This window comes from Cutaneotrichosporon oleaginosum (assembly GCF_008065305.1).
Source record: "Cutaneotrichosporon oleaginosum strain ATCC 20508 chromosome Unknown ATCC20508_contig03, whole genome shotgun sequence".
NCBI classification, from domain to species: Eukaryota; Fungi; Basidiomycota; class Tremellomycetes; order Trichosporonales; family Trichosporonaceae; genus Cutaneotrichosporon; species Cutaneotrichosporon oleaginosum.
In genome coordinates this window covers 1,412,497-1,439,636 of record NW_027072172.1, presented here as the reverse complement: position 1 = coordinate 1,439,636, position 27,140 = coordinate 1,412,497, and the positions used below count along the sequence as shown (strand labels likewise).

Below are 27,140 nucleotides of genomic sequence, written 5' to 3'. Positions count from 1 at the left end.
TCGATTCTGGAGTCAGCCTGGCGTCAGAGCGGACGCGATGGACACTCACTTATACTATGTCGCCCGCTTCCCCGCCTGGAGCGGCAGACAGGTGGCCGCGGAGCCGCGCCTGCAGGGCCTGAACAGACGACGCCTCGCGCGTCCCCGAAGGTCCTCCTAGACCAGGACCGCCTGGACCACCGGAGAGAGGGTACCGGCGTTCGTAGGCGCGATCTTGCGCGACTACACCTGCCCACTCCGCGATGGACTCACCGCCGGCCTCTGGATTGACGGCATAGCTCAGCCCGCTCCCCTGCATCTTCTGAGGCCAGAGCCACATGTACCAGCGCGGACCGAGGACCGAGCGCATGTTGCCCATGAAGCCGATGTTGTACGGGTAGCGAATCGCAGTGATCTTTCCTCGGCGCACGAGGGTAGACACCTTGTCCTTCTCCCAGCGCTCGATCGTTGTGGTGTTGCTGGACACCAGCCACAGGTGATAGATGGAGAACATGCCGACGCAGAGCCACACAGGAACGCATGCAGCAAAGTTGAACACCATCATCAGCAGTTCTGTGAGAGTGGGCTCCTTCTGCCAATGTCAGCGGACAAGCTCCTAGGCAGGGGCAAGGAGAGAGAGAGACGCACCCATGGCTCGCGCATGAACTCGTACACCTTGCCTGCCATGAGGATGAGGTGAAACGACGTGGCAATGTCAACCCAAAGGAGGAAGCGAATGAAGTGGCCGTGGTTGTGGAAACCAACGCCTGTTGTCAGTGAGCTCAAGGATGCAATGTACAGTTCGCGATCCATGGGCAGTGGTGGTCAAGCTGCCGTCAGCCCTCCGCCGTCTACCCTTGGCTCTTGCACACACCTTAAGAACACACGCCTTGCACTGGCGGCAGTGGTGCGCTCGTGGCGGCTTGAAGTGGTCACACATCTTGCAGTACCGTGGGGCGTAGTTGCCGCGCTTGACCTCGATGCCTTCGCCGTTCGCATCGGGTCGCCATCCGTGCGGAACGTGGCCAGGTTCCGTTACGACACAAAGACGGTAGTTCCACCACACCATGGCGACGCAGAGGCTGCCGTTAGCAAGACAGTGGTGCAACGATAAGATCGAAGAGGGAAGGCGTGCAAAGAGGCCACATACTTGAACGCGATCATGACCTTGAGGAACTCCCAGCTCCACTCGCGGCCGTACCATGGCCAGAAGACCCATATCTGGGACGAGTAGCTGATGAAGCCTATGAGAGACGAGGTGGCTGTCACCCAGACCAGTCTCCAGTTGAAGGCCATGGTTTTGGCAGAAGAGTGGAGGATGGATTGAATGCGGGATGAAGATGAATGCGGAGTGTGCGCGTGTGCGTCAGCCCTCGTGATTTTCCCTACCTGTGTTCCTCGGTGGCGGCATAGCGGTGCGCGCCGAGACGCGTCGCCTGTGCCGGCAGCCTGCAGCTCCTACATCCTTCCATCCGCACGCCGCCCAACTGATCTTGCTCAGCCATGGCGCCGCACTGCAGAGAGCATGGAAACACAGCCCACGATGCCGGTGCTACCATACGCTCTGGAGGAAGCTTGAATACATCATGGAGTCTATTGCTAAGGCTATATAGTTGGTCGCTCGGCATTCTAATGATGTCCCTTCTCGGACCTGCACCGACTCAGCTCCGGGTTACTTGACCTTCCGCACGCGGACTGGCACGCGCGGCGAGGGGATGAAGCCCAGCAGGCCAAACGTCAGCGAGAAGATGGCCGTGGCTGGCGTGAGCAAGGCACTGGATGGGGCCTCGGGGCCATCGGCTTCGGCATTCGAGACACTCACCTCCAGCCATGGACGAAAACAATCCCAGTCCATCTCTGTGCTGCACATCCAGCGCGCCGCGGATCCGCTCGTGAATCGAGCTTCGCGGTGCGGGGTGCGTTGACTTGGTCAAGGAAAACACAAGCAACGACCAGCCCAGGAGAATGGACGTCGTCAGTACCTTGCGTCAGCCACGGCACGACAACGGCATCTCGCGTTGGCGTGGGCGCGTCATGGAACGGACACCCCAGAGATCCGACTGCGACTCACTGGGAATATGACGCGAAGCCGCCGCGATTGCTGCCACTTGGGGTACTGCTATCAGCTTCGTCTAGTCATTTCAGAACGGAGGTGACATACGTTCGGCATATATCCCCTAAGCCAGGGAAGGAAAACCACGAGGTAGAGGAAAATGGTCAGAGTCAGAGCATGTAGCCCGCCTGCAAGAACAAGCATGCGTCTGCTGTCAGCTTATCTGCACTGCCGACACCGGGGTGGTGTTCATGCGCAAGAGTGTGGTCTTTTGCGGCCGCGCGGGCTAGCGAAGCCGTCCGCCGCTCGGACTCACCTTGCCCACGAGTCGGGGCTCTCGAGGAGATTCTCGACAGCCGTGACCAGATCCAGCCACCAGATACCAGCTGCGCCGGCAGCAACATACTTGCCGTGCTTGACTAGCCTGCGGAGGATGACGCCTGGGGACAGTGGGGGAGGAAGATCCATCTGGGCGAGGGTCTGGGAGGAAGAGCTCTTCCTCCTACGGAAGGAGGTTGATGGTGCTTCTGTCATGTTGAGACGACTAGCTGACTAGGCGGCCTCAATGTTTGAGCGATGAGGCAGTGGGAGAGGGGGGCAATGGGTGTCGTGGAGATGGAATGGGGGATGAGATGGAATGATTGAAGATGAAATTGGGGGAATGTGGAAGATGAGAAGTGGGAGGGAGGAGAGGAATAGAGTGGAATTTGAGGTTAATTAGTTCGACTCAAATAAGGGTCCTGAGGCCGTGGACCCTGAGTACCCTAGTTGGCTAGCCAATAGAAATGCAGTATTCAGTGCAACAGTTCGTCACGACGTTCACAACGTCAACCAGGTGGGTAACGTCTTGACACTTCATCTGACGTTTTCTACATCTCGCCATGGAAGCATCGCAGCCCCAAGCTGATACCACCACTGGAACCGCGCTGTCGAGTACTCCTAACCCACCGAAGCGCAAGCGCGTAGCATCAACACAGAGCAAGTTTGAGGGATCGCAAGATCCTGCCCCTGTCCGTACTAGACCTAGTGTCAGGCCCTGCGCCGTTCGGAAAGGCGGAGGCTAGGGAGTGGTTGAGCACAAAGGTGTTCGTACACCGGATGTCGCTCCACCACCCCGATGACTCGAAGTCGACAACTGTGATAGGCGTGCAATAAGACTATGATACTATGATGGGGTGAGAATACGACGAGTATCAAGAGTTGAGGGAAGAGATCCTGAGACGTCGCCGTATATGTGACGATACGTTGTGAGCGGTGCCGATATGGGTACCGATCGGTACCGACGCCGTTATGAGATGTGGAGCGCCTTGCGATCGGGATGCGTGGTTATCGCGTGGTGGTTGCCACGTGGTCGACACGTGTAGTCGGTTGGTCACTAGTCGTTGTCGTTCGGATCGTCACACCTAGCAACGTCATCTGCATCCATGCTTACCCACTAGCCCTCGCAACGTCGTATCGCACCTGCGCAAGACTCGCAGACGAGCGTAGACAATGCAGATGAGCCGATTACGTCATCTCAGCGCTCCTCCCGTGGTCGAGCAACGGCGTCGCAGGCTGCGCAGTCGTCGTCGTCGTCGAGCTCGCGCAGGAAGGTACTGAAAAAGGGCAAATCTTCAGCGTGCGCCATACGTGTCGATACGCCGCAGTTTGACGAGGAAGGGAGGCCCTGCTGGGGTGCAAATGATAGCTGCAAGGGCTGGGATGAGGATGGTATTGATGGGCAGCCTTCAACGCTGTCGCTCATTTGCGACTACTTTGAAGAACACCCGTACAAATGGGAATCATTCAGAGGTAGTCGTCAACAGAGGCTAGCAGCACGTCCAGAGGCAGTTGCGCGAGAGATCGTACAACACCTGAAGCAGAACTACGGCCCAGTAGAACGCTCCGCAAAAAGTATCGTTGAATACTTGCAACGAATCGTCCTCAAGAAGTACACGAAGGCGTGCGAGCTAGAGGACAGCACTGGTGGCGGCAAAGACGACAGCGAGAACGATCCTCCATGGGTGATCTGGAAGACCAAGAAAGGGAACGTGAAGATCTACCGAGGGGATGATATGGAGCGTGCGTGCAGAGGAGAGGAGCGCTGACAATGTAGGTGAATGCGAGAAGATCTGCCCACTTTGGAGACGATGGAAAGGCATCATATCCGACTCTGACAGGAGCTACAAGCAATCTACCCACGGTACAACAGAGTCTCATGCAGATGCGCGTGCTGGAACGGCTCTTGCGATCTCGAGGATTGGCAAAAGAGGCGTGCGCAATGCCGCACGTTCCGAGGACGAGCGCTCTCTATCTCCTTCTGGATCTGAGGACGACACCAATGATCTCAGCATCAAGACTGAGGGAAACCTGGTACTTGTACCACGTCGCGAGGGCCTGATCAGTGCGCAACCACAGGTACCGCCGCTAATGTTAGCCCGAAAGCCCGAGGCTCGCTCTGTGCAGGCCCAAACTGCGCAGCAGATGATGCGCATGCATGACGAGCAAGAAGCACGTGCACTCGCAGAGACCCGCAGGTATCGCGAGGCTAAGATTGCAGAGATGCAGCAACAGCACTTGGCAAACATGATCGTGCAACTGCGGCCTCAGTATCCACCGTCCGTATCAACTGCGCAGCTACGAGATATAGCTCTAGATATCGTCCAGACAGTGCGGGCTACCTCAGATCGAGCTATCCTGCATCCAGTCGATCAGAATAGCCTCTACGGCGTCCAATAGTTTTCAGAGTTTCATGTAGTTTTTTCAATTTGCGCCCCTCTGTGTGGATGTGTGTGTACGGACATGTTTTTGGTTGCATGACATGTCCGAAATGCTCTAGTGCACGTAATATGCATGCTCCACCCTCGGTCTTCAGCTCTACTGATAGCCTACACTCCGAAGGTACTTGGCTGAAAGTCTCGGCGCTCCAGCCCTGGTGGTTGGTGAGGAAACATGGCCGAAAGTTGGGCTGATGACACTTGTCTGTCCCAGTACGCAGTCAGATAGGCGACATGTTCTCGGTGAACGTGTTCCTCGCTCGTTAGATCGCGCGGTGTCCAAATGGAAGCGTCGTAGTCCTGCGGGATGTTCCATTCTCGAGAAAGAGTGTTGCCGTCGCACCAGTCGTGAGATGCAGGACGATAGACATCGATGGTATCGATATACAGGTTGTGCAGGACCATCGCCGCTTCCACAATGTTCCACACGAGCGTATGCTCAAGCCACCCAGGTGCTAGACGTACATCTAGGTTCTTGAGAGCTCTCCAGCGGTTCTTGAGCATTCCAAATGCATGTTCGATTGCTACACGAGGAGAAGTGCACTTGTCGTTGAAGTATTCCTGGGCGTTAGTGGATTACGTAATGGAACACCTCGGAATTCTGACTAATTTCACAACTCAATTGTGCGCACCTGGTAGGGTAAAAGGCCAATGTCTTGCGCGTTCTTGTACATGGGGGTGATGTACTTCGTAGCCCGAAAGCCTGCGTCACCGATAAAGTGTTCTCCATGACGAAAAAGTGCGCTCGGGTTGGTACACAATTCCGACTCGTTCTGGACACGGATATCGCTTGCTGCTCCATTCATCCCGATGCGAGCATAGATGAAGCGCTTTGTAGAATCGCAAGCGGCTAGAACAAGGAGCGCATACGTCTTTTTGCGCGTCCAGAAGCAGCGAGCGCTTTCCTCAGGCATTGCGGGAGCCTTTCTCAATGGGATATGAACGCCGTCGATGAAGCCAAGGCAGCCAGGGATGCCGTATTGATCGAATATCTCATACTTGAGGGCCCGCTTGTACTTGCCGCGAGGCCATACGATAACGCTCTGCGTGAGCGACGCGATTGCCGCAGCCGCTCGCATGCTGAAGTTGACGACAGAACCCACTGATACACCCCAGTCTAGGGCGCACTTGTCAACGCTGAGGCCATCGTCTGCAAGGCGAGAGAGGAACACGCCCAGTTGAACCTGTACGCTAGCCTGTCGACGGCCTCGAGGGGCCTCTGCAAAAACGTCGTGCGTAGCGACCCTGGAGAGTAGATCTTGAAACTCGTCAGGTGTGAGGCGTAGGTAGGTACGGTTGAATGGTAGGAGGGCACCAAATGGCAAGGGAACGCTCGGTAGCTCGTGTTGCGCTGCTGGGTGGTGCTGATAGCCTGTAGGACGGGTGTTGTATCGACGTGCATCATGGTCATGAATTGCCGTAGCCACCAGGAGATAGAAACGTCGCCAATAGCTGCAGATAGGACGCCTAGCTAGGAAGTCAAGCATCTCCTGCAGAGTCTTCCGCTGAAGTCGTTTCCGATCTTTGGAACGCATTTGAATGAAGATGAAGGATGCAGATAGCAACGGTGTCGATTGCGACGACGACGTTCACACGGAGAACGTATCTGATAACAAAGTACACATATTTGTCTACGTCAGGCTTCCAATATTGTTGCTGATACCCTGAATATCTAAGGGAAGCCCTTCCCCTAATTTGAGTCGAGCTATTGGTGGAACTTGCCGATCAACTGCAACTTGCCCCACCCGCCAACCGCGGCTAATAACGCTGGCGTTCAGCCTTTGGGCCACCCCCAGGTACCCAGGTACATCCATTAATAATGCCATCAAGCCACTTTGCAACATGATGGGTCTTGACTCCTCCGCATCCATTGCATTACTATGTCACTTCTGCATCACGTCGCTAGTCTACAAGTGCACGCATCTACCACACCTTCTTGAACTGCCGCTCAGACTCCTCGTCAAAGACATTGATCTCCCAGCTACACGTTAGCCATGCCATCGAAGACGCATGCAATGCCGCAACTCACGGAGTGTCGTACTCAGCGGGGATGTTGGAGCGCACGCGGTTCTTGTGTCCCCAGTCGTTGATCTCCTGGAACTCCTTGTCACCGAGCTCAAACGTCTCAAAGTTGGACGCGATGCGCGATGGCGTAACCGACTTGGGGATCACGACAAAGCCGTTCTTGGCCGCCCATGCAATGAGCACCTGACCAACGTCCTTGTTAAGGCGCTTGGCAATGTCCTTGATCACATCGGCGTCGATAGCACGCAGCTTGCCAGTCACGTTGTTCCCGAGTGGGGAGTAAGCGGTGATAGTGATGCCCCTCTCCTTGGCGAACTTGTACAGGTCGTCCTGAATGATGTTGGGGTTGACCTCGATCTGGAGGAGCGCAGGGGTCGCGCCAGAGTCCTTGATGATCTGCTCGAGCTGCGCCTGCGTGAAGTTGGACACGCCAACCGCGCGCACCTTCTTAGTCTCCTTGAAGATGCGCACGACCTCCTTCCATGTCTCCGAGATCGAGGGCGCATCCCAGTCAATAGCTGCCTTGCCGTTCTCCTGAGGCGAGAGCTCGTCTCCTGGCTTGAAAGGTACGGGCCAGTGGATCAAGTACAGGTCCAAGTAGTCGGTGCCGAGCTCCTTGAGCGTGCGGTCGAGGTCGGCCTCGACGAGCTCCGGTCGGTGACTGTTGTTCCAAAGCTTGGAGGTGATGAAAAGCTTGTCGCGCGATACACCAGACTTCTTAATTCCGGCACCAACCTCCTTCTGGTTGCCTGGCGTTAGCACATTCTCCGCGGCGGCTTCCAACGCTTGCAGACGTAGCTCACGCTGCGTTGATGACACTCACCGTAGATAAGGGCGGCATCGATATGGGTGTATCCAACCTTGATGGCCTCGGTGACACTGGCATCAGCAAAATGCTCGCCCATAGCGATCGGAGAAGATATGTACTCACGCCTTCTCGACCTCTCCGGGCTCTGCGAGCCAGCTGCCGTCAGCACCGCCGTTGATTCAGATGATACATACGTGCCAAAGCCGATCTGAGGGATCTTGACGCCGGACTGGGCAGTGTTCTTGCTTATTGTTAGCCATGTGTGAATGTGGGGTGCGCCGGCTGGAGGCGGCATCCCCCGGAAGAAGGCAGTATCCAGCTACTCACAGCTCAATGGTCTTTCCGCTAGCCATGATGATTTGCGTTTACAGAGGGGAAAGGAGCTGTCCTGCGAGATACCAGCATCTTATAAGCCATAGGTGCAACTGGGGACATTTGCGGTTCATGACGTGACATTGTTGTGGCTGGGCGAGGGGATGTGGTGCGCGCTGACAATGGCGTCCATGGCGGGGGATGACGCCGGCATGACGCCAGCACCCTTCTTCGGCGTCGGATTTCCCCCGACTCTCGACCCAATCCCCTTTCGGCCTGGAGCAAGCTGGCCAGGGTTGCGCGGCAGTTCGTCCGACAATCTCCAAGCCAGAGGGATGATGCATCGGCGCATCTGGACCATGATGTATGCATCTGACGCGGACTCTGCCTGACCGTTCACCTAGTCGTGATAGTACTTGTTGAACTTTTCCACGAGCGTCTGGTCGTTCTGCCGTCAGCGGCGCTTCTATGAGACTAACGCGGTACCGCGACTGGAAACCGGTGAAACCCTCGCGGAGCACCAGAACTTCCTGCGCCGGTGCAGTGTCCTTCAGAATGAGCTGGCGCGCCTCGGCATAGCGTCGTGCTGCCTTTGGCCCGCTGGCGTCAGCGGCTGCGCAAAAGGTGTGGGGCTGAGTAGAGGTCGTGGTGGAGGCTGCACTGGAGGCTGGTGCCATGGTGACTCACCGAACTTGTGAGAGGGCGCAATCTGTGTGTCAACAAACTACAAGCATATGGGTCATTTGCGAATATCGCTATGCGCTGAACGCTGAGGGCAAAGGCACCTCGCGCGGCGCGCTTGCGGCTACACTTCGTCTCAGGCTCTTTTGTAATCACTCACGGAAGACGACTTTGGGCACTAACATTAGCGACGTTGCCGCGATCAGCACATACCTCCTTCCATGCGCTTCACTAGTTCGTCAATCTTAGCCATGAAAGTGTCGCTGGGATAGTTGAGCGCCCCGACAATGTTGCCACCCTGATGTCAACGTTGGGTCGATGAGCTGAGGTCTGCGCAATCGTCTTACACGAGGCGCTCAGGTGGCTCTTGTGAGTGTCGAAGGCTGCTCACTTGGAGCAACATCCTCCCTGTCCCCTCCCCCCGACTCCTGCACCGTCTCTGCGCCTGTGTCCGCCCCCCTGCTCTCCGCTGCATCAACCCACCCGTACTCGCCCACCCGCCGCTGCCACCGGGTCCAACTCACCGCAAAGTCGTCATCGCGCACATCAACAACTGCCCACTCCTTCCCCACTCCTGCGGGATTCTGCTTGATGATAGCCGCCATTTCCTGCTATCAGCGCTAAACACGCCCACGCTCACTTCGGCGTTAATGTATTTGAACACAGGTGTGAGGGACATGGCGCGCTTGGCTTGCAGCTCCGATTTCCGCAACTCTTTAGGTGATGGTGTGGACGCTGATTGCGATTGTGGGGAAGGTGGACCTGTATGGGCCGATGAAGACATCCCCCGGCGCCCGATCCTCCCGCTGCGACCCACCAGCACGCCCATGCGCGCGCGAACCACACTGATGCTTCCCGCTCTACATGCTATGGCGCGCACATGCATGTTACGGCGCTCGGAGCGGTGGGTCGGTGGACGGCGGAAGACGGAGCGGCGGAGCGGAACCAATACGGACCGTTGGAATGTCAGCATCGGCTACCCTAACCTTCCTTAGCAATCTCAATCTCCCGAACTTTGCCACTCCATTCTCCATCCTCCATCATCCGCCATGTTCGCTCGCGCAGGTCTCCGCACCCTCGTATGTTCAGTGAATATGACACTCTAGGCTTACACGCAGCGTACCCTTCCCCCCGCCTCCGTTGCGCGTGCTTCCTCCGCGATTGCGCAGCGCCGTGCCCTCACCGACCAGGCGCGGAGACTTATCGACCATGTGAGTGAAGGCGGCGGTTGGCTTGCAGCATCATGCAGAAGGAGAAGGGCGCTGCTATTGGGGCTATTGGAGAACACGACAGTGAATTGCGAAGGACTCGGCCAAGTGCCGTTGTGTTCCCCACTCCGCCGCTTGTTGATCTCCCACGGCCGAGACGGAAGTGCCCATCTCGACCGAACTTTTCTGCTTGCGCCTTCCTCGCCAGCCTCAAAGCTTAGAAGGGCCTGCGCTGACTCCAGGCTGTCCAGGAGAACCCGCTTGTTGTGTTCATGAAGGGCACACCCGACGCACCGCAGTGCGGCTTTTCCCGCGCTGTCGTCCAGATTCTCGATGTGCAGGGCGTGCCGCGCGAGAAGGTTCTCGCCTTCAACTGCCTTGAGGACCCCGAGCTGCGCGAGGGCATCAAAGAGTACAGGTGAGTTTGGCTCGGGAGGTGCAGCGCGCGGCTGATATGGGTGACGGCCCATTGCTTCGGACCAGCGGCGACCTCGCAGAAATGGGTGGCATCCCAGAACCAAGCTGACACCAGCGACTGGCCTACTATCCCCCAGGTGTACGTCAAGGGCGAGTTTGTCGGCGGCTGCGACATCATGATCTCCAGTATGTCTCCGCTGCTGTCCGAGCTGACGATAGTGCACCAGTCCGGCGAGCTGGAAGACCTCCTCGTCAAGGAGGGTCTCGCACCTCCTATCGAGGAGGAGGTCAAGGAGGAGAAGTAGATGCAATGCATGGATCACGACTGATTGTACGAAGCCCGGTACTGACGTAGGTCTAACAGGTATTGTTCACATGCTCAACGCCGAAACTGCTCGGACGTGCGTCAAGAAGAGTCGGTAAGCATACTTAGCTGACCGCATAAGGGAACAGAGGGAGCGGCACGTCCGTTTCGGTCGCACTCCCCTCTGCCAGGTCAAAGGGCAGGTTCAGGAAATCGAGCTCCAGTGCCGAGAGCTCTTGGCGATCGGTGTCGGAGTGCGCGGCACCGGCGTCAGGCATCGAAACGTAGCTCGCAAAGTTCTCTCGCACGACACCGAGGTCGACATCGTGCATGCCATCGATGCGTTGTTGCAGCGTGCCCGCGATCCACTCGGCACCGTACCAGTACCGTGCAAGCTTCTCGAGGCCGCCCTTTAGCGTGTTGATATTGGTAGTCGCAACGGAGGTGAGGAGCGCGCGCGACATGTCGAGGGGCGCAGACTCGCTTTCGGAGTCGGAACTGTCCTCATCTCCCTCATTGGTCTGCTCCTCTCCCTCCCCTCCTTGCGCGTGAGCGGCAGCCCGCACAGGAGACGCTGCGCGCGACGGCGGCCGGCTCGCCTGCATCTCGATCTCCTTGACGTAGCAGCACCCGGCCACGAACCACGCCTGGTTCGTGAATGGCAGCGCAAAATATGCGTGGGGAGCGATGATGTCGGACAAGACGAGGATGTCGCCGATCGTGCGCACTGAGTTGCGCCACAGGCTTGCCGATGCACCGTTCCGTTCGTTGGCACCGGTGAGGAACTCTGAGGCCAGTATCGTGTGCATCCACAGGTGGAGATGCAGGAACATGCTGCCTTGCTGCGCGGCGGCTTGGCGCTGGAGACTTGGGTCAGCACATCCGCGGCGTCGGAGACGACGTACTTGGTCACGTTCCACTGCATATCTGGCGGCAAGGCGGAGTACTCCCTAATGCAGGCGGCGCGGGCGGCGAGGTAGTCGCGGTCGCCGCCCCGCGCGCGGTTTAGGCTGTTAATGAGCGGGCCGTACGAAGTCATCATCTTGACTGCGAAAGGGAACGGTGAGCGGGTGTCTTTCACGTTGCCGCCGGCGTTCAAGTCTTCAGCGGTTGGAAGGGTCTGAGAGATGTCTTCCGGTCTAAAGGTTGTCTGGCGGCCAACGCCGAATGCGAGCGCATAGTCCATGAGCAAGACGCTGGCGAAGACCAGCCGGTTCAGCCTCCTATCCTCGGCGCTCATTGCCGACTCTTCGGGCGGATTGACGTGGAGGCCGGGGTCGATGGCCATGCGCACGGCCAGGCCAGTCATCATCCATACCTCGCTCTCTGAGTCGGCTGCGAACCCCATGTGCGCCAGCAGCACAAAGGCCGCAACCGCCTCGCGCGAGGGAATGCCCAACATGCTCCCCAGCATCGCCTTGGCGCGGGTGTAGAACACGTTTCCGTACTCGTAAGGTTGGAGGTCGGGGCGTGCGATGGCGGGATGGGAGGAGAAGCGGGCCGCAATGGCCGCAATGGAGAGGAGCAGGAATACAGACGCGGTCCGGCTCTCGATTTTGGTCTCCAGGTCGGCGCGATCCACGAAGGGGAACTGGCACCCGAAGTGAGTGGCAAAGATGTCCAGCAGATGCTGCATGACTGGCGTGCTCGGCGCCCCATCCGGCGCGATCAGCTCCTGCGCCACCTCACCCGTGCCGATGGTGACCGCGGGCGAACCCTTCTCCCAGCTCTCCCTTGGCGTGTGTACTCGCACTTTCAAAGTATATCGCTTCAGGCCGGGTGCGATGGCCGTTTTCTGCCATCAGCTTAGCCGCAGCGAATCTCACCCCATGAGGGCGCCACCACGAGACCTTGACAAGTCGTTCCGGCTCCCTTCTCGGCGACGGCCCAGTCGATCCATCGGCCGGCGATGCATCTTCAACCGTGGGGAGACGAGAGCTCACGGCCCAGACAAACTGAGCCGGATCTACCGGAGCGCCTACCCCTCCTAACTCTGGTGGAAATATCGAGGGCGTCATTGACACTGTGGGCGGCGCCTGACTCATGTAATCCGGTACTGTTGCCAGCCCATTGCCTAGCGCACCCCCCGCCAGCAGGCGGTCAAGCCACCCCTCTCCAAGCTCGGTCGGTTTGGCTCCTAGCCCCAGCTGCTGGCTCCTGTACCGCTGCAATCGCGCTTTGGATGACCGCCCGTCCTCGGTTGGCCAAGAGCACGGCAGGTCGGCCTCAACGCAGTTCGGACAAGGATGTGGCGGCTGTGCGCCACACTTCGACTTGCGTTGCCGACACTGGTGTTAGCGTACGCTCCCTAAGCGCATCAAATCTACGCTACAACATACCTGAAAGCACGCCGTACGCGCGCGCGAGAACTTCTGCTTCTTGGCAGGTGGGGAGGTCTTTCGCTTCACGCCGCGGGACGACTCTGCCTGTGGCTGTGACATTGGTGGGCCGCAGTCTGGGCGAGGTGAGGAGACAGGCGAGAGAGCGAGAAGTTGAGGCCCTAAAGTGGTCGGAGAGAGTCGACCTGAGCAGAATCTGGGGGATGAGTCGAAGATGGAGATGATGTGAGGCAGAAGTGGATCATGGTGAGTGAGATGGAGGTAACATGTGGGGTCTCCCCAGTGGATATCAGGTCCCCCGCATATCCCCCGAATATCCTCCACCTCCATGAAACCTGCATCTTCCGTGACGCAGCAGCTCCAGAGCAGCTTTCTTACGGATGCATAGCTCAGATGAGCCTTCTGATAAGATTACTGACGCACGGAAACGCTGTATGAGCCTAGATGACTGACGGTGTGTAAAGCTCAAGATATCGAGAGCTCTTGCCGAGGTAGCCTGGTATAAGTCGCCGAAAGTGGAGGCCAGGCACAAATCTCCCCTCCAGGTGCCACATTCGAATTTCCGTCCACGTGGCGATTATGGAGGCCTGGATTGTCCACCCCTCCGACTTTTGCGACCATCTCGCCCGAAGGTCCCCTACATCGACAACAGCGACTACCACCCCGTCTTCTCGTCGTCAACAACCATGCCCGTCCGCCCGATCCACAAGCGCGGGCCGACGAGTTTGGCCCGCAACATCCCTCGCTTGGTGCGTCCGCCCCGGCGCCGCGTGCTAACTCTCAGTCGTGGGACCGCGAGAACCTCTTCAACATCTGGCTGCGTACCAACGCCGAGTCGCCGCTTTACCGTGAAACACAATTCAACCGCTCGACCAAGACCATCTTCCAGCAGCGTTGGACGGCGAAGCGCTTGACCCAGGGCTACCACGCCGAGCACATGGGCACGAAGAAGTTCCAGCGCTGGTTCCTCCCTGAGATCTTGCCCACTGTGCGACACGGTGACGAGGTGAAGCGGACAAACGACCTAGCCAAGTGGGTCGAGGGCAAGGAGAAGGCGGGAGGGCGCACGATCGCCGAGAAGGTCATGGCTGAGACGGCCGAGGAGGCGCGTTCGCCCGTCGGTTCGCTCATGTGGTCGGAGGTCGAGCGGCGGTTGGATGTGCTCATCTTCCGCGCATGCTTTGCGACCTCGGTGTGGCAAGCGCGCTCTTACATTACCCAGGGGCACGTCAAGGTCAACGGATACGTTGTGAGTTATAACAAGGACATCGCGTTACAATTGCAGTCGTATGCTGACCCCAGGTCCGCAACGCCAACGTCCAGCTTAAGCCTGGAGACCTCTTCTCAATCAACCCGGACGCTATCCCCATGCTGAAGAAGATTCAGCACGAGCAGAAGCCGCGGTGGAGGAAATACGTCTCCGAGGCCGACGCCAAGGCTCAGGCGCAGGCGGTGAAGGCAGCGGGTGCGGCCTTCGCTGCGGAAGCAGAGGCAGCGGCCGAAGCCGAGGCCGAAGCGGCTGCTGAAAGCGAGGAGGGGGCCACTGCTGAGGCTGAGCAGAGCACGGAGGCAGAGGGTACCGAGGAGGCTGCTGAGGAGGTCGCCGAGAAGAAGTCGATCCAGGAGGTCAAGGCCGAGAAGCGCGCCGCCCGCGCCGCCGAGGAGGACAAGGGCACCTACTTCTACCTGCCCGAGTACGCGTCCCCGCACATCTTTGTGCCTGCGTACATTCTGCCGTCATTCCTGACGTGCTCGGCAGTGTACGTGCGCCACCCGACAGCGCGGCCAGGCTACTCGGAGATCCCAACGCCGTACGACGCCGACGGGCCGCTCCAGTCGCTGTCGTGGGAGTGGTTCCAGCAGGTCGCACCGCGCATGAAGCCTAAGCGCCGCGCGCGTCTCATGAACCCCCAGCGCACGCAGGATAGGCGGCCATAGGAGTTGTAGGACACATAGCATTGCATGGCACTGATCATTTGGCGCTGGGTGAGCATGAGCAGCGTGGACATGGTGCAGTGGGACGTCCGGGTCATGATTCATGGCATCTCGGACAGAATGATTGCGGTGAGAGAACTGAGCTCTGCAACAAGGATGTATTGGAGGATGGAAGTGCGGAATGATGAGTGCTCGCCGGTTACTGCGGTAGCAGCGTGTTTTGATTTCGCACCAAAACCAGGAAACAAGCGGAGCCGATATGCCGATCCGAGATCTTCGTCTCACTTGCAAGCGCTCTCGCACTCTCACACTACTCCTCAATCGATCAATTACGCTTGCATCTTACAGATGCGATGAGCACCTCAGCGCCTCCTCCGGGTGCATTCTCCAGCCAGTGCATGGCTCCGCCGCACACCTTCCGGCCTCCGCACGTGCAAGTTCGACCGCCGATCAAGGCGCGAGCGCCTTTCCTCGCCGCCGAACATCGGTCGGCAGAGTACGATGGCAAGTTTCGCGTCGTTCTTGTCTCGTCGGATTCTCCAGCGAGTGCAGCGATGCCTAGCCTAGTAGGATCGCTCTGCAGGGTGCATCTATCCAACATGAAGAGAACGCTAATAACAGGACCACACCTTCGATCTTCAAGTCGTCGCCACCCTACCCTCACTGCGGTATTACGATCAGACGGCTCTAGACGACGCTGTCAAGACTGTTTGGAACCTCCACGACGATGGGACGCTCGATTGGGGGGTTCGGAGGTGGACGGACACGGATGAGGCCGAGGCCTGGAGCAAGCCCGGCGACCCAGTGCTTCCATCAGAGCTGGCACGATGGGCAGACCTGGTCGTCGTCGCGCCCTGCAGTGCTGATATGCTCGCTAAGATTGTCGCCGGCTTTGCGGATAACATTGCTGTGAGCTACCAATCATGGGTAAGCTGACAGCAGCTGTCGCTCCTTCGCTCCCTTCGGCCCTCCACACCCACGCTCCTCTGCCTGGACATGACGCCAGAGATGCACGCGAACGCGTTCACACAGAAGCACTCCATCACTGCGCGCGCGTCAGGCTTCATCGTTCTCGGCCCGGTCTCATCCACCAGCAAGAGCGGTGAACGGCCCGGTCAGATGACGGACTGGCGCGACATTGTCAACGCGATCCAAGATATGGCGGCGCTGCATCAGATGCGGCAGGCGCAAGCCGCGGCCGAGCGCACTGGAGACCCGTCCTTTGGTCCGGCAGAATCGGGGTATCAGCCGACGTACATGCGCGAGAAGCTACCGACCATGCCAATCCGCGATCCATTGACGTTGATTGAGGCAACCGGCAAAGCGGGGAGCGCGGTGAAGGCGTTCATCGAGGCTGAGAACTCGCAGAATCGACTTGAGAAGGAGGACGCGGTCATGAGCGAGGGTGTCACGTTGGCATCGGAAGTGGCATCTGAAGACAAACGCGACTCCGGGGCAGGCGACAAGGGCGAGGTGCAACCCCCGTACCCTTTCCAGTCTATCCGGCCCGGGTGGGGAGAGTACAACCCAATAGGCCCCGATCATTATATGATGCCTCTGCCCGGGCTACCTACGACGGTGCCAGGCCGCATCAACTTGGGTCCACGAGCAGAGGCCCTCAGCAAGACACCATGGCAGTTCTCGAGCGCGGAACATTGGCACCACATGAGCGAGACAGGGTATGTCCAGAGGTGGTGAACAGACATCTGATGCAAGCGTTCCCGCTGCGCGCGACGACGAGCAAACAACTGTGGGCGCCTACATACACGCAAGCACAATGATGACTCGGCCTTGAGATGTGAACGAGGAGGAGGCGGGGGGATGGACCCCGGATGTACAATCCTTCACTGTCGACGATTTCGGCGCCAGTAGATGTCATGCACTGCTGTTTGTACATGTATACTGTTGCTCCATGCATGCTGGTTGTCTCTGGACGTCACAGCAGATGCATGAGTGGCATGCGTGGTGGACGATTATGGTGAATGGAGGCCAGGAGCTTGGCAACGAACCGCCACCCAAGCCTCCCAGGGCTTTGAATGGATTGCGTTAAGCGGTGACGCCATAAGCAATCGACGCTCATCTCCCCCCAAATACCCCATCCCCAGTCAACGTCGACATCCTCCATCGCGCATCTCATCTTTCTTCTTATCGTCCCACTCTCCTTGTTCACCATGCCGACAGACGCTGACCTCGGCACGCCTCCGCGCTCCGGCACGCCTACAAGCCGCCCATCACTCTCCCGCTCCACCTCGTCGCTCAGCGGCATTGCCAGCCTCGGCGTTGAGCGCGTCGGCGAGAACTGGTCGGAAGGCTTGGTACTGCTCGGTGTGTTCCTCGCGCGATTTCGCTAATAACAGACGTGATTGAGACGTTCTTCGGTAAGCATCGCGTACCCCGTCTCTCCTTGTGTCCATCGCATGGCACAGGCAAGCGGAAAGACGCGTCGACGCGTCACACTCTCCCTATCGGTCTGCCCCTCTCCGCGCCCCCGGAGTACGCCGATGCGCCTGCTGACACCAGACTCCCGTCTCGATCTCTGGGAACGCCGTCTCAAAAAGTCTTCGCGTCAGATCAAGCGGCGCGCGGCCGAGCTCGTGCCCAAGGGCTTGCGGACTCCTAAGGGGAGCATGGTCGTGCTCGACGACAGCGGGGACGACACCTCGGGCTCAGCGCCGAACATACTGACCAAGCGCGCGGTGCGGCACAAGCAGGACGTTGAGCGCGAGCTCTCCCGCCTCAAGGTCAACATCGCTGACCGTGTCAATCGCCTCTCCGCCAGCTGGGCGAGTGACTCGGTGGTGCGCACTCGTGAAAAGTTCTGTGAGATCCAACCACCTCCGCTCACTGACCCCAGCCTTCGTTCTCGGCGTTTGCACGCTTGCTGGCACCTGCCTTCTGTGGGGCCTCGCACCTACATGGTTCCCCGCCACCTACACTGTACAAGCTCTCATCTATCTCACATGGCGCATCTACAGCTACAAAAAGAAGCATTTCCACTACTTCCTTTTCGAGTGAGCCACTCTTTCCTGATCTCTGCTCACGCAGTCTGTGTTATTTTGTTAATGTCCTGGATATGGTGTGGCTCTGGTTCTTCCCGTCTTCTACGGTTCTATTCATCTGCAGCTACTGCCTCACCATGGGTAAGTCCCCTCATGCTCTAAATTCCTGACCCTAGGCCCTCTAGCTAGCGCCATTATTACATGGCGCAACTCTCTCGTTTTCCACTCCATTGACAAGGTTACTAGCTTGTTCATTCACATGTAAGCTGTCAAGAGCGATGTGGAGCTGACGCCAGTTACCCTCCCTTGGTGTTCGGCATCATCCTGTGAGCTGCCCGACTACTTTCTCGGCTGACATCAGTTTCCGCTACCCCAACGCGGGCGAGCGGTATCCCGGTATCGTCAATGTTAACGACTACGGTTGGGTGCAGCGCATCGCCCTGTCGGCCGTCCCGTACTGCCTGTGGCAGCTCTCCTACTGGAAGGTGAGCGGGGACGCAGTTGTGAACGGGCAGGAAGCTAACCTCAGTTCATCTCTGTTGACCGCCATGACAAGATCGCCAGCGGACAGCGCGAGAACTCATTCCATTAGTGAGCTGTTTGCACCACTCATCAACTCACGCAGCCTTCTGCACGACAAGCACAATCCTATTGGCCGCGCCTTGCGCGGGATCAAGGAAACGCACCGCGAGACATGGTTCATGTTTGGGCAGCTGAGTGAGTTTTAAGGGCCAAGCCCCGCTGACTTCAGTCTACTCAATCATTTTCATGATTCCCGCTTCCACGCTCTTTCTGCACAACGCGACGGCGACGTACATCTGCCTGGCCGTGCTCTTTGTCGTGAGCACGTGGAACGGGGCATCGTTCTACGTCGAGGTGTTCGGCCGCAAGTTTGCGCGCGAGCTTGAGAAGCTCCGGAAGGAGATGGACGCGATGAGCGCGACATCATCTAACTCATCAGGCCGCTCCCCGAGTAACCCATCCACTCCGGCGGCCGACGAGAACATGCCCGTTAAGGACCGGTTGGACGCACTGGCGAACTCGCCGCTCATTCTCCCCGCCCCCAACACTCCCGACGTGTCAGAGCTTCCCCCGCTCGACAGGGTTAAGGCAGAGTAGCAGGCGTTTTTTGGGGAGAGAACAGGATTAATGAGATGACAGAAGTGCAGAAGTGGTGAACGAGAGGCGGCGGAGGAGTGATCACCTCAGCTGTGTGTATGCCTCCTCCTCGTCGTAATATCATGTTGAGGTAGTTTGCTTTCATTTTCACAAATCAGCATGCGACGAGAGTGACGTAGGGGATTACTGCCATCTCGGTCCTAACGCCTAGCAGCAAGATATAAGACTACAGAGCCGCCATCTGCGCTTGCCGCTACCCACTACGCACGGATAACATGTTACAAATGCCAACGAGCAGGCGCTATCGCCACGCTCCCGCCGCCTTCCTCTTACCCAGCGCCACCTCCGGCTTCCTGGCGCTCCGCGCCAAGGAGGCGGCAGTTCCGGCGGTGAGGGAGGACGACTTCCGCTTGGGCGCCTCGCCCGCAGATCCCGCTGCATTTCCCTTCTTCCCGCCTTCGCCCAACACCCCGCCAGACCCAGAGCTAGCGCCTGATGAGAAGCTCGAACGGAGAGATGCGTCTCTCTTCGCTGCTGTAGACACGGGCAGGCGCGGACTTGCGGCCTCCACGCTCCGCCTGTGTTGCCTGTCCATTACGGCGCGCGCGAGGCTAGGCCGCTTCTTCGTGTACAGCTTTGGCTTCTTGGGCGATACCTGCCTCTTGAGCGCGCCTGCGGAGTGCGGCGAGAGAGGCGATGGCCGGGCGGGGACGTGTTTCCGTGGCGTTGTAGGCGCAGCCGGGTGTCCAGTCGGGCGGGTCGGGGCGGGGTGGGGAGGGGCGGCGGATATGGACAGAAAGGAGGATGACGACGAGGTGGAAACGGTGGGCTTGGCCGCCTCGCTCGACAGCTCCAGTGCGGCCAGACGGGCGGTTGTTTCCGCAGCCAGTCGTTCCTCTGCCGCCCGTTCAGCGGCACGCAACTCGGCAGCCCGTGCCTCGGCCAATGCGCGCTCTGCTTCAAATGCGAGCTGTTGTTCATGGAGACGCATGGCCTCATCGCGGAGCTGGGCACGCTCGGCGTCCAGCACGCGCTTCTGGCGGACGAGCTCCTCACGCAAGCGAGCGTCCTCAAAGTCGGTAGTCGAAGGCACACTGGCGTCAGCAGGTGTCCCATATCGATCTTAATAATGAGCCGATCCTACTCACCTCGCATGTACGTTCAGCTTAGCCGCTTCGTCCGCGACTCGCCGCGCTTCCTCCTCACGCCCACGCACAATGGCGATCTCTACCTCGAGGTCTTTGACACGGTCCCGGAGATCCGCCTCCGCCTTTGCCCGTTCCCTCTCGGCTCGGGCGTGCGCCTCGATGTCCTCGGGGTCCTCTTCTCCGGCTCCTCGCGCCATATCCATGGTCAGGCGCGACCGCACCTCACCGACAAGGGCCCGCAGCTTGGCATCCGCGATGGCGGGGTGCGCGGTATACCCACCATCGAAGAACTGGTTGGGCAAAAGCACGCGTGATTCCTTCCCTTCGGACGCTGCCAGTGCTTCGCTCAGCCCGTTGGCGGTGGAGACGACGACGTGGCGGAAGGCCTCGGCCTCCTCTTGCAAACTGGCACGCAGGTCCGAGAGGTCCCTCAACCCCGCTTCTAGCAACGGAAGGGCACCAGGGGCAGCAGGCGCCGAAGCACCGCGCGCGACAGGGTTCAGTAGCTCAAAGATGGGCGGGATGGGTTGCCGCGCTAGCTGGTCGCGCAGCTTGTCGGCCTTGAGCTGTGCGCGCTTGGCCTCCTGTCCCGCCGCAACGCGGAGAGACTCAATCGCTTTCCGCCCCCGCTCGACATCGTTCCTCAGGCTCTTTGTTACCTCCTGTTCCGTGGCGAGCGCGTGCGCGCTAGAGGTCTCGCGGGCCTTGGACGCCGAGAGTTCAGCCTCGAGGCGCGCACATCGAGTTTCGAAGCGCTCCGATGATTTGTACAACCGATCCCGCTCGTACTCAATAGTCCGCAGGCGTCCGTTCAGCTCCTCGATAGCCGAGAGGTTGGTCTGGCGTCAGATTCTTAAATCAGGGAAGGGTTGGATGCAAGGGATGATGAGTTGCCGAGAGTAATAATGAGAAGAACGCACTACGGACGACCCAAGCAGCTCCGTGATGACATTGGCGACGTGCACCTGCTCAGACTCGGAGAGGCGGTCGAGTTTGAGAGGACGCTTCGCGTAGCCGTGCGCCAAAAGTTTGGCGTTGAGCGAAGAGACGTGGCGCGTCTTCTTGTTGTCGTCGTCTGGCATGATGTTGTCATGGAACGGAAGTCAGTCTCGCGCGTGAGCGTTGTTTGTGTCGTTCATGGCGGGACCTACTTGACCACGTGGAAGCACGTGGGGGGGCACCTGCCCCACTCTCCCTCTGCGGGCAGGTCCTCGCCAAATGGAATGGCCGAGGCGCCAAACGCTGTTGTGGATTCCAAAGTCATCAGAAGGCACACACAGTCACGCCGCAGTGGTTTGTGCCCCACTATCGACTGCATCCATATACTGAAATGAAGTATCCCTGTTTGTCACCCGTAGAAGACGACTTCCGCTGGGTTGTACGCTCTTTCTACCACATGGTTTAGCATGCCATCGTCCAATCCAACGACAGCTTCTAGTGAGTCCGGCTGGTGCTGCATCCAGAATTCAATGAGGCAGCGGCGTGCGTATTCTTCGATGTCACCAATTTCGGAGCTGGCGACCACGCCGTAGCGCCCTTTGAGCCCGGCGAGCGTCACGACGCAGGTGCGGTTGTACAGGCCGCATGCGCGCTTGAGAATGGCGCGGAGGTTATTGGCCGCAATGGGGATCTTGTGATCATAGTCGAAGTGCTCCGGGGTCGAAAACCGGATTACTACGTGTTGCACGCCCCTCCGATACTTGAGAGGGGTGATGTCGGTGTCATCGAAGTCCCACGCGGCGCCGTCAACAGTAACGTTATACTGGATCAAGCTGGTATGCAGGGTTTCGTCTGGGTTCTGGGAGCGCAGCCACGAGCCCTGAGGCTTGAACTGCGAGTCGAGGTGGACATCGGTGAACACTTGATGTCTGAAGTGGACTGGCATTCCGGGGACGTGCGGAGAGTTGAATGGGCTGGCGGAAGGCCACGCGCGGTGCCCGAACCCCATGTCATCTGGGCCGCAGAGTACATGTTGCTGGCCCCCGCCATCAATGAGGACGCGCCCAAGTCTATCGGGGATCCGTTGGTCAATCTCAAGACACGGCGTCGGCCCCCACATGGCAATGCTTTCCGTGGTGTCGATAAAATCCTGGAAGTTTCCCGCGTCGGCCTCATGCACACGGAAGAAAATATGACCATCCTTGTCCCTCACGAGCTGTACTGCGATGTTGTCGAGGGCCGTTATGGGGACACCGTCGACGCGCTCGAACAACACGGTGCTGGAAGGCAACACGCGGCATCGGACATTGCAAGGAATCTTCCACATATCGGCAGAGTGTCCGAGCATAATGGGTGACTGTAGCAGAGCAACGGGTGAGTGAAGTGAAGTGAGGGGAGACGATGATGGAGATGTAGAGAGAGAGGTCAACACGGGACGACTGATAAGTATCAGAGTCAGGTCTGTTAAGCGTATAGGGCATAACCGTGGCACGTGCAGAAGCTGTGTGACATGAAGCAGTAAGGTCAACTTACCCTTGGAGATGTGAGGCCAGATACGCGCGGAATTGCGTAAGCGAAAGGGGCGGCGAGTCGCAACGCATGGAGCACGCTTGATGGGACTGGCAAGCTCAATGCGAGCAGCGCTTCTGTCAAGTCGTTACCGATTGCTCACTGGCCATGCCTAACATGAAGCGGGACGAGTAAACATCATGAAACCCATTGAAACCTACTATGGATCCGATGGGAGCCACGGGAGCGCGGGAGTAAAACGCAGAAGGCATACCACGTGGAGATGGAGATTAGGTGGCGGATTCGGAACAGTCGCCACTCAGTCGCCACTTCCGTCCCCCTCCCTCCCTTCCATGTTGGTCCTCGCACCCCGTTCCCCGACACGACGAAACGCAGCCTGTTGATTGAAGAGGTAGCAGTGTAAAAGGTGGCAGCCGTTGCATCAGCACTGCTGGAGTAGACTAAGACTGGTGTGCAGACGTGGCGGTGCTGTGGGGGGAAATTGATTACGTAAGGCTCCACGTCCATCACTTCCATATCACTCGACTTGCATTCAACTCCTCTCCATCCACCATGAACCCCGACCCACTGGAACACGGCGTGCGCGCCGCATCTCCTCCTCTGCCGTCTCCGCGGCCCGTGGATCCCACCGACGGAATGCGGCAGCGGCACTCGTTGCATTCTGCCCGGGCAGACACGCTCCGCATCCACATCCAGACGCCTTATGCCGACCTGGGACAGCACAGCCACGCGTGGGATGCCCCACGCGGCATGACTGTCGCCGAGGCCAAGGACGCTATTGCCTCGGGACTGGCGGGGCACGGACGGTGGGAGCGCGAGGGCCTGCGCCTCGTGTGGCGCGGTCGAATTCTACGCGACGACGATGCCCTCGGGGCTGTGCTCACCGACGCGGCGCCGACGATTCACCTCGTTGCGCGCCCTATTGCAGCGTCCCTCCCTCAGCCACCAACCCGCATCGCGCTGCCCGTTTCTGTGCCCCAGTTGCCGAGCTCGGCACCGGTTCAAACCGCCGCGTCATCGACTTCGTCGTCCCCCGACGCAACCGCCCTTGCCGAAAGCGTGCACTATCTGTTATTCGCGGCCCGCGAGCACCTCTGCTCGCTCATTGGCGCGCCTGTGCTTGCTTGGGACAAGACATACCCCGCCCCCACTGTGTCGCGCGACATCGCAAAGGCGGCGGTCATTTCCGTCATCCGCCCACATGCCGAGTCTGGCGGTTGGGTTGGTTGGGAGGCCGCATTTGCCGCCGATGCTAGTGACTGGTCCGCGCTCGAACACCTCTGGAAGATGCTCGGCCGGAGCAGCGTAACTGCAGAGATCCGCACGCTGTGGAAGACCGGTACGGGGCGCGAGTTTGCCCCTTCAGGCGAGATCGCCGACGTCGAGCTCGACCACTCGACCTACTCTCTTCACCTCCCACCACTCGCCGACATGGCGCCCTCACAGCTGATACAGCTCCTGCAATATCTACGAGTCACCACGCTCCTTCCTCACCTCAACGCCGCTCTTTACACCACTCAGGCGCCTGAGCCTGCCCATTCTTCTGCACCGGCGCCGGCTCTGACCCTTCCACGTGGGATCACAGTGCGCCGTGCGCGCCGCTCCGTTACGCTCCGCATCCCACGCATCTCGTTTTCGCTCGTTCAGCACCAGTTTTGGTCAGCCGCGCGCCTTGCGACCATCGTCTGGATGCTCACTCGGAGCATGGATTGGTGGGATCAGCGGCTGTGGCTGCTTGCCGGTGCGGCCTTCGGCTGGTGGTGTGTCGACGGGTACAACCAGTGGTTTGCCGAAACGCGCGAGGAGCGCGCCACTGCGCGCCGAGCTCAGCGCCGCGCCGAGGCGCAGGCCCGCCTCGCGGATCCTGATGCGAATCGCGCGCGCTTGGCGGCAGTGGCGCGTGGCGAGCGTGAGGAGAACCCCCTTGACCCCGCCCTCATGGCCGCGAATGATGTCGACGACGTCCCGCTAGCCGGCACGACCGTGCAGCAGCTCAACGCGGCCCTCCCGCTTCTCCACATGGATGTGGACGCTGCCCAGCTCCGTCTCCCCGAGACGCAGGGTGGCCGGCTGCGCCGCACGCCCGACTCCCACCCCTCTTTCCTTGTCACGCACGTCCTCCTGCCAGTGTATCTCTGGTTCTTGACGCTCGTGCCGGCATTAGAGGCGCGGCGCGCGCGCGAAATCCGCGCCCGCGAGCGCACGATGCGTGCCGTCGTCGCGGACATGAACCCGCCGCAGGAAGGCACTGAGTCGCCGCGACCCCTCATGCTGCCGGACGGCATCTCGCGCGCCGCGCGCAAGTACTATGCGCGTGTGGCGGAGCGGCCCGAAGGCATCGACTGGGACGAGGAGCGCGAAGCGCAACGCGCTATGGGTATCCCGGACGAGGACGCCCAGCCCGCCAACGCTCTGTTGTAGACTCTAGAGTTGTAACGTGTAGAGATAGGGACGTGGATCTTTGTGCGACGCGTGCCAACGCAGTTTGTTAGATATGAGCGAAGATGCATGCGGATGTTCTGGCATGGGCAGCGACCAGTCTGCAACACACAGAGTAACGAGTAGCCCTCGGCACCTTCGCCTACGTCGCCTTCCATGGAGGTATCGACCGCTCAGCTTGCAGATATAACCTTCGGCACACAGCGAGCTATTACTGACACGGTCCCCGCCAGCGGCGACTATCGGGCTCGGCGTGTAATTCCACCGTCTATTGCTGCGCCGAGTCAATACCAGATTCCTGACGCCGAACTCGACGCCGTTATATATAAGTGCAGCATAAAGCGCGCATCCGTGCAGTCCTGCCTGCCCACACTTCCCACCCACGTCTGATCTCCATCCCCCAACTCTTCCCACTATGCCCCACTCCGCGTGTCGTGACAGATCCATACTCTACAGGAATACACTGCGCACACGCGCATTTTCAACAGATCGATACCGGAGATCTATGCGCAGCCGCGGTCGGAGGCACCGCAGCTGTATTAGCTCGCATCAAGGCGAGTACGGGGACAGATAACGGGACGGGTCAGGCTAGTGTGGGCGGGCGAGCAGTGCTGTCGCGCTCATGCTAGCGTGCGGGGTGGGGCACTACGCTTCGGTGACCACTGCGCGTCCGCCCGCACTACGCGCCCGAGGCGCTGCGCGCAAATGCTGGCCGCCCGTCCGAAGCGTAATTGGACATCTCGAAGCCGAGGCTCGCCTCGGTGCTTGTGTAGTGCCGCATGCGCTCGTACGACGCGTCGTCGGTCGGCCGGCGCTCGTCGTGCTCATGCTTGTTGAGCGTGTCCTCGTCGTGGAAGACCGTGCGAGGCGGTGACGGCGACCGGTTAAAGTGGTGGTGGGAGTGAGGCGCGTGCCGCATCGGCGAGGGGGAGCGGCCGCGCCGCGGCGTCTCGTCGCCCGCCTCCTCCGGCTCTTCGGGGACAGGCGGGGCAATGGCCACGCGGTCGCGTGACGACGCGACGCGGTTTGCTGAGACAGGCGCCGCACCAGGAGCTGAATCGGAGCGGCCGCGCGCCGGCGAGCTCGCTGCCACAGAGCTATTTAAGGCCGTGGATGTCGTTGACGAGTTGGAGCCGCGGCGCAGCTTGCCGAAGAAGTTGCGCGCGCCAGACTTCACCACGGCACCGAGGTCGACGGCTTGGTTGGTCCTGTGTGTCAGCTTGCCGTTCGGAAGAAGTGAGGCTGGGAGCTCAGGCCTGGGAACACGGAGGCACACAAAGACAACCTCAAGGCACGCGCGCGCCAAGCGCCCGCGTTGCCCCAGTTGGCCCCAAGGCCATCGGTCAACGCGACCGACGCTCGGTGCGCTCCAATGCGCTCCACGTGCGGTGTGTTCTGCGGATGCACAGGCGCAGACGCGCCAGAACTCTGGTGCGCCGCGGCGGGCGATATTTTGTCCGACAGATCTCTGACCGGAAGTGTAGCGAGGAACGGGGGCACCCCTGAGCCCCGGATTGCCCTAGAGACCGACACTCACTGATTCTTTGCCGCGAACTGGCGCTGGTACTCTTCCCACTCGTCGTCGGTCATCATGACCCGCTTGACGTTCCCCTGCCCCGTAGTTCCCTGTGCAGTGAGCATGTTTTTGCGCGCCAGCACGCCGAGTGTGATCGAGTTGCGGCGGCGAAGCTCTGGCGGCCGCTCGGGAAGCGCGCCGAAGCGGATGCACGGGGACGCAGCGGACGATCGCGGGGTCATATCACCATCGTGGGGTTCGAGCGACTCTGGTAGGGAGGGTTGTGAGTCGGCGACACTGTCCTGCGATACAGATGGAGAGAGGGGCGGGACGCTGAGCTCGGCGTCGGATGTAGGTGAGCCATGGACCGCGTGCGCCGGCGCGGTGAAGATCTGCGCCTGGGGCTGCAGCTCGGCCACGACAACAGGGGAGGGCCGGGGCGCAGCCAGGTCTTTTGGCGGCGCAGCAAGCCATCCGAACTGCCTGTTACCCGCCGCGTCTTTGGAGGGCTCAACAACGGAAGAGCAGGGGCGGAGGATCGAGTGTGGGGACATGCTGCGGGAGCGCTGAGGCGAGATGGTATTGGGCGCCGCCAGAGGGGCGGCTGCGACCGACATTGGAGGGGAGGGGTGG

General features: G+C 59.5%; 15 protein-coding genes across 15 annotated transcripts; 7 read left to right on the top strand and 8 right to left on the bottom strand.

Annotated features, from left to right (window-relative positions):
• Positions 1-49: 49 nt before the first annotated feature.
• On the bottom strand, positions 50-1,275 carry COLE_03773 (uncharacterized protein; the record flags this gene model as incomplete). Its single annotated transcript, XM_018427312.2, has 5 exons — positions 50-571; positions 628-746; positions 779-809; positions 854-1,061; positions 1,130-1,275. 5 exons carry the CDS (start codon positions 1,273-1,275, stop codon positions 50-52), a joined length of 1,026 nt encoding a protein of 341 aa, XP_018279648.1.
• A 376-nt stretch (positions 1,276-1,651) lies between these two features.
• Positions 1,652-2,566, bottom strand: COLE_03772 (uncharacterized protein; the record flags this gene model as incomplete). The annotated part of the gene is made up of 5 exons (XM_018422851.2): positions 1,652-1,737; positions 1,802-1,961; positions 2,051-2,095; positions 2,141-2,240; positions 2,349-2,566. 5 exons carry the CDS (start codon positions 2,564-2,566, stop codon positions 1,652-1,654), a joined length of 609 nt encoding a protein of 202 aa, XP_018279647.1.
• A 1,515-nt stretch (positions 2,567-4,081) lies between these two features.
• COLE_03771 (uncharacterized protein) lies at positions 4,082-4,750 on the top strand (the record flags this gene model as incomplete). The annotated part of the gene is made up of 1 exon (XM_018419734.2): positions 4,082-4,750. One exon carries the CDS (start codon positions 4,082-4,084, stop codon positions 4,748-4,750), a length of 669 nt encoding a protein of 222 aa, XP_018281648.1.
• Positions 4,751-6,711: 1,961 nt separating this feature from the next.
• On the bottom strand, positions 6,712-7,974 carry COLE_03770 (uncharacterized protein; the record flags this gene model as incomplete). Its single annotated transcript, XM_018425158.1, has 6 exons — positions 6,712-6,769; positions 6,818-7,562; positions 7,637-7,692; positions 7,745-7,777; positions 7,816-7,866; positions 7,949-7,974. The coding sequence occupies 6 exons, from the start codon at positions 7,972-7,974 to the stop codon at positions 6,712-6,714; spliced, it is 969 nt and encodes a 322-aa protein (XP_018281647.1).
• A 359-nt stretch (positions 7,975-8,333) lies between these two features.
• On the bottom strand, positions 8,334-9,293 carry COLE_03769 (uncharacterized protein; the record flags this gene model as incomplete). The annotated part of the gene is made up of 7 exons (XM_018422213.2): positions 8,334-8,381; positions 8,413-8,533; positions 8,621-8,642; positions 8,775-8,792; positions 8,828-8,912; positions 9,139-9,222; positions 9,255-9,293. 7 exons carry the CDS (start codon positions 9,291-9,293, stop codon positions 8,334-8,336), a joined length of 417 nt encoding a protein of 138 aa, XP_018281646.1.
• Positions 9,294-9,663: 370 nt separating this feature from the next.
• On the top strand, positions 9,664-10,544 carry COLE_03768 (uncharacterized protein; the record flags this gene model as incomplete). Its single annotated transcript, XM_018422212.2, has 5 exons — positions 9,664-9,693; positions 9,733-9,825; positions 10,065-10,240; positions 10,355-10,425; positions 10,459-10,544. The coding sequence occupies 5 exons, from the start codon at positions 9,664-9,666 to the stop codon at positions 10,542-10,544; spliced, it is 456 nt and encodes a 151-aa protein (XP_018281645.1).
• A 124-nt stretch (positions 10,545-10,668) lies between these two features.
• On the bottom strand, positions 10,669-12,984 carry COLE_03767 (uncharacterized protein; the record flags this gene model as incomplete). The annotated part of the gene is made up of 4 exons (XM_018426411.2): positions 10,669-11,410; positions 11,449-12,338; positions 12,370-12,831; positions 12,883-12,984. The coding sequence occupies 4 exons, from the start codon at positions 12,982-12,984 to the stop codon at positions 10,669-10,671; spliced, it is 2,196 nt and encodes a 731-aa protein (XP_018281644.1).
• A 584-nt stretch (positions 12,985-13,568) lies between these two features.
• Positions 13,569-14,820, top strand: COLE_03766 (mitochondrial 37S ribosomal protein uS4m; the record flags this gene model as incomplete). The annotated part of the gene is made up of 3 exons (XM_018422211.2): positions 13,569-13,631; positions 13,667-14,131; positions 14,185-14,820. The coding sequence occupies 3 exons, from the start codon at positions 13,569-13,571 to the stop codon at positions 14,818-14,820; spliced, it is 1,164 nt and encodes a 387-aa protein (XP_018281643.1).
• A 395-nt stretch (positions 14,821-15,215) lies between these two features.
• Positions 15,216-15,753, top strand: COLE_03765 (uncharacterized protein; the record flags this gene model as incomplete). The annotated part of the gene is made up of 3 exons (XM_065626310.1): positions 15,216-15,401; positions 15,439-15,521; positions 15,561-15,753. The coding sequence occupies 3 exons, from the start codon at positions 15,216-15,218 to the stop codon at positions 15,751-15,753; spliced, it is 462 nt and encodes a 153-aa protein (XP_065482391.1).
• Positions 15,754-15,813: 60 nt separating this feature from the next.
• On the top strand, positions 15,814-16,612 carry COLE_03764 (uncharacterized protein; the record flags this gene model as incomplete). The annotated part of the gene is made up of 2 exons (XM_018419733.2): positions 15,814-16,496; positions 16,534-16,612. The coding sequence occupies 2 exons, from the start codon at positions 15,814-15,816 to the stop codon at positions 16,610-16,612; spliced, it is 762 nt and encodes a 253-aa protein (XP_018281641.1).
• Positions 16,613-16,988: 376 nt separating this feature from the next.
• Positions 16,989-18,935, top strand: COLE_03763 (uncharacterized protein; the record flags this gene model as incomplete). The annotated part of the gene is made up of 11 exons (XM_018422210.2): positions 16,989-17,142; positions 17,175-17,195; positions 17,338-17,637; positions 17,672-17,828; positions 17,863-17,957; positions 17,993-18,077; positions 18,113-18,142; positions 18,178-18,301; positions 18,346-18,407; positions 18,442-18,533; positions 18,568-18,935. The coding sequence occupies 11 exons, from the start codon at positions 16,989-16,991 to the stop codon at positions 18,933-18,935; spliced, it is 1,488 nt and encodes a 495-aa protein (XP_018281640.1).
• Positions 18,936-19,236: 301 nt separating this feature from the next.
• COLE_03762 (uncharacterized protein) lies at positions 19,237-21,165 on the bottom strand (the record flags this gene model as incomplete). Its single annotated transcript, XM_018426410.2, has 3 exons — positions 19,237-20,029; positions 20,084-20,922; positions 21,004-21,165. 3 exons carry the CDS (start codon positions 21,163-21,165, stop codon positions 19,237-19,239), a joined length of 1,794 nt encoding a protein of 597 aa, XP_018281639.1.
• A 266-nt stretch (positions 21,166-21,431) lies between these two features.
• Positions 21,432-22,370, bottom strand: COLE_03761 (uncharacterized protein; the record flags this gene model as incomplete). The annotated part of the gene is made up of 1 exon (XM_018422209.2): positions 21,432-22,370. The coding sequence occupies one exon, from the start codon at positions 22,368-22,370 to the stop codon at positions 21,432-21,434; it is 939 nt and encodes a 312-aa protein (XP_018281638.1).
• Positions 22,371-23,104: 734 nt separating this feature from the next.
• COLE_03760 (uncharacterized protein) lies at positions 23,105-24,973 on the top strand (the record flags this gene model as incomplete). The annotated part of the gene is made up of 1 exon (XM_018422208.2): positions 23,105-24,973. One exon carries the CDS (start codon positions 23,105-23,107, stop codon positions 24,971-24,973), a length of 1,869 nt encoding a protein of 622 aa, XP_018281637.1.
• Positions 24,974-25,670: 697 nt separating this feature from the next.
• COLE_03759 (uncharacterized protein) lies at positions 25,671-27,124 on the bottom strand (the record flags this gene model as incomplete). Its single annotated transcript, XM_018422207.2, has 2 exons — positions 25,671-26,199; positions 26,529-27,124. 2 exons carry the CDS (start codon positions 27,122-27,124, stop codon positions 25,671-25,673), a joined length of 1,125 nt encoding a protein of 374 aa, XP_018281636.1.
• Between the last annotated feature and the right edge of the window lie 16 nt (positions 27,125-27,140).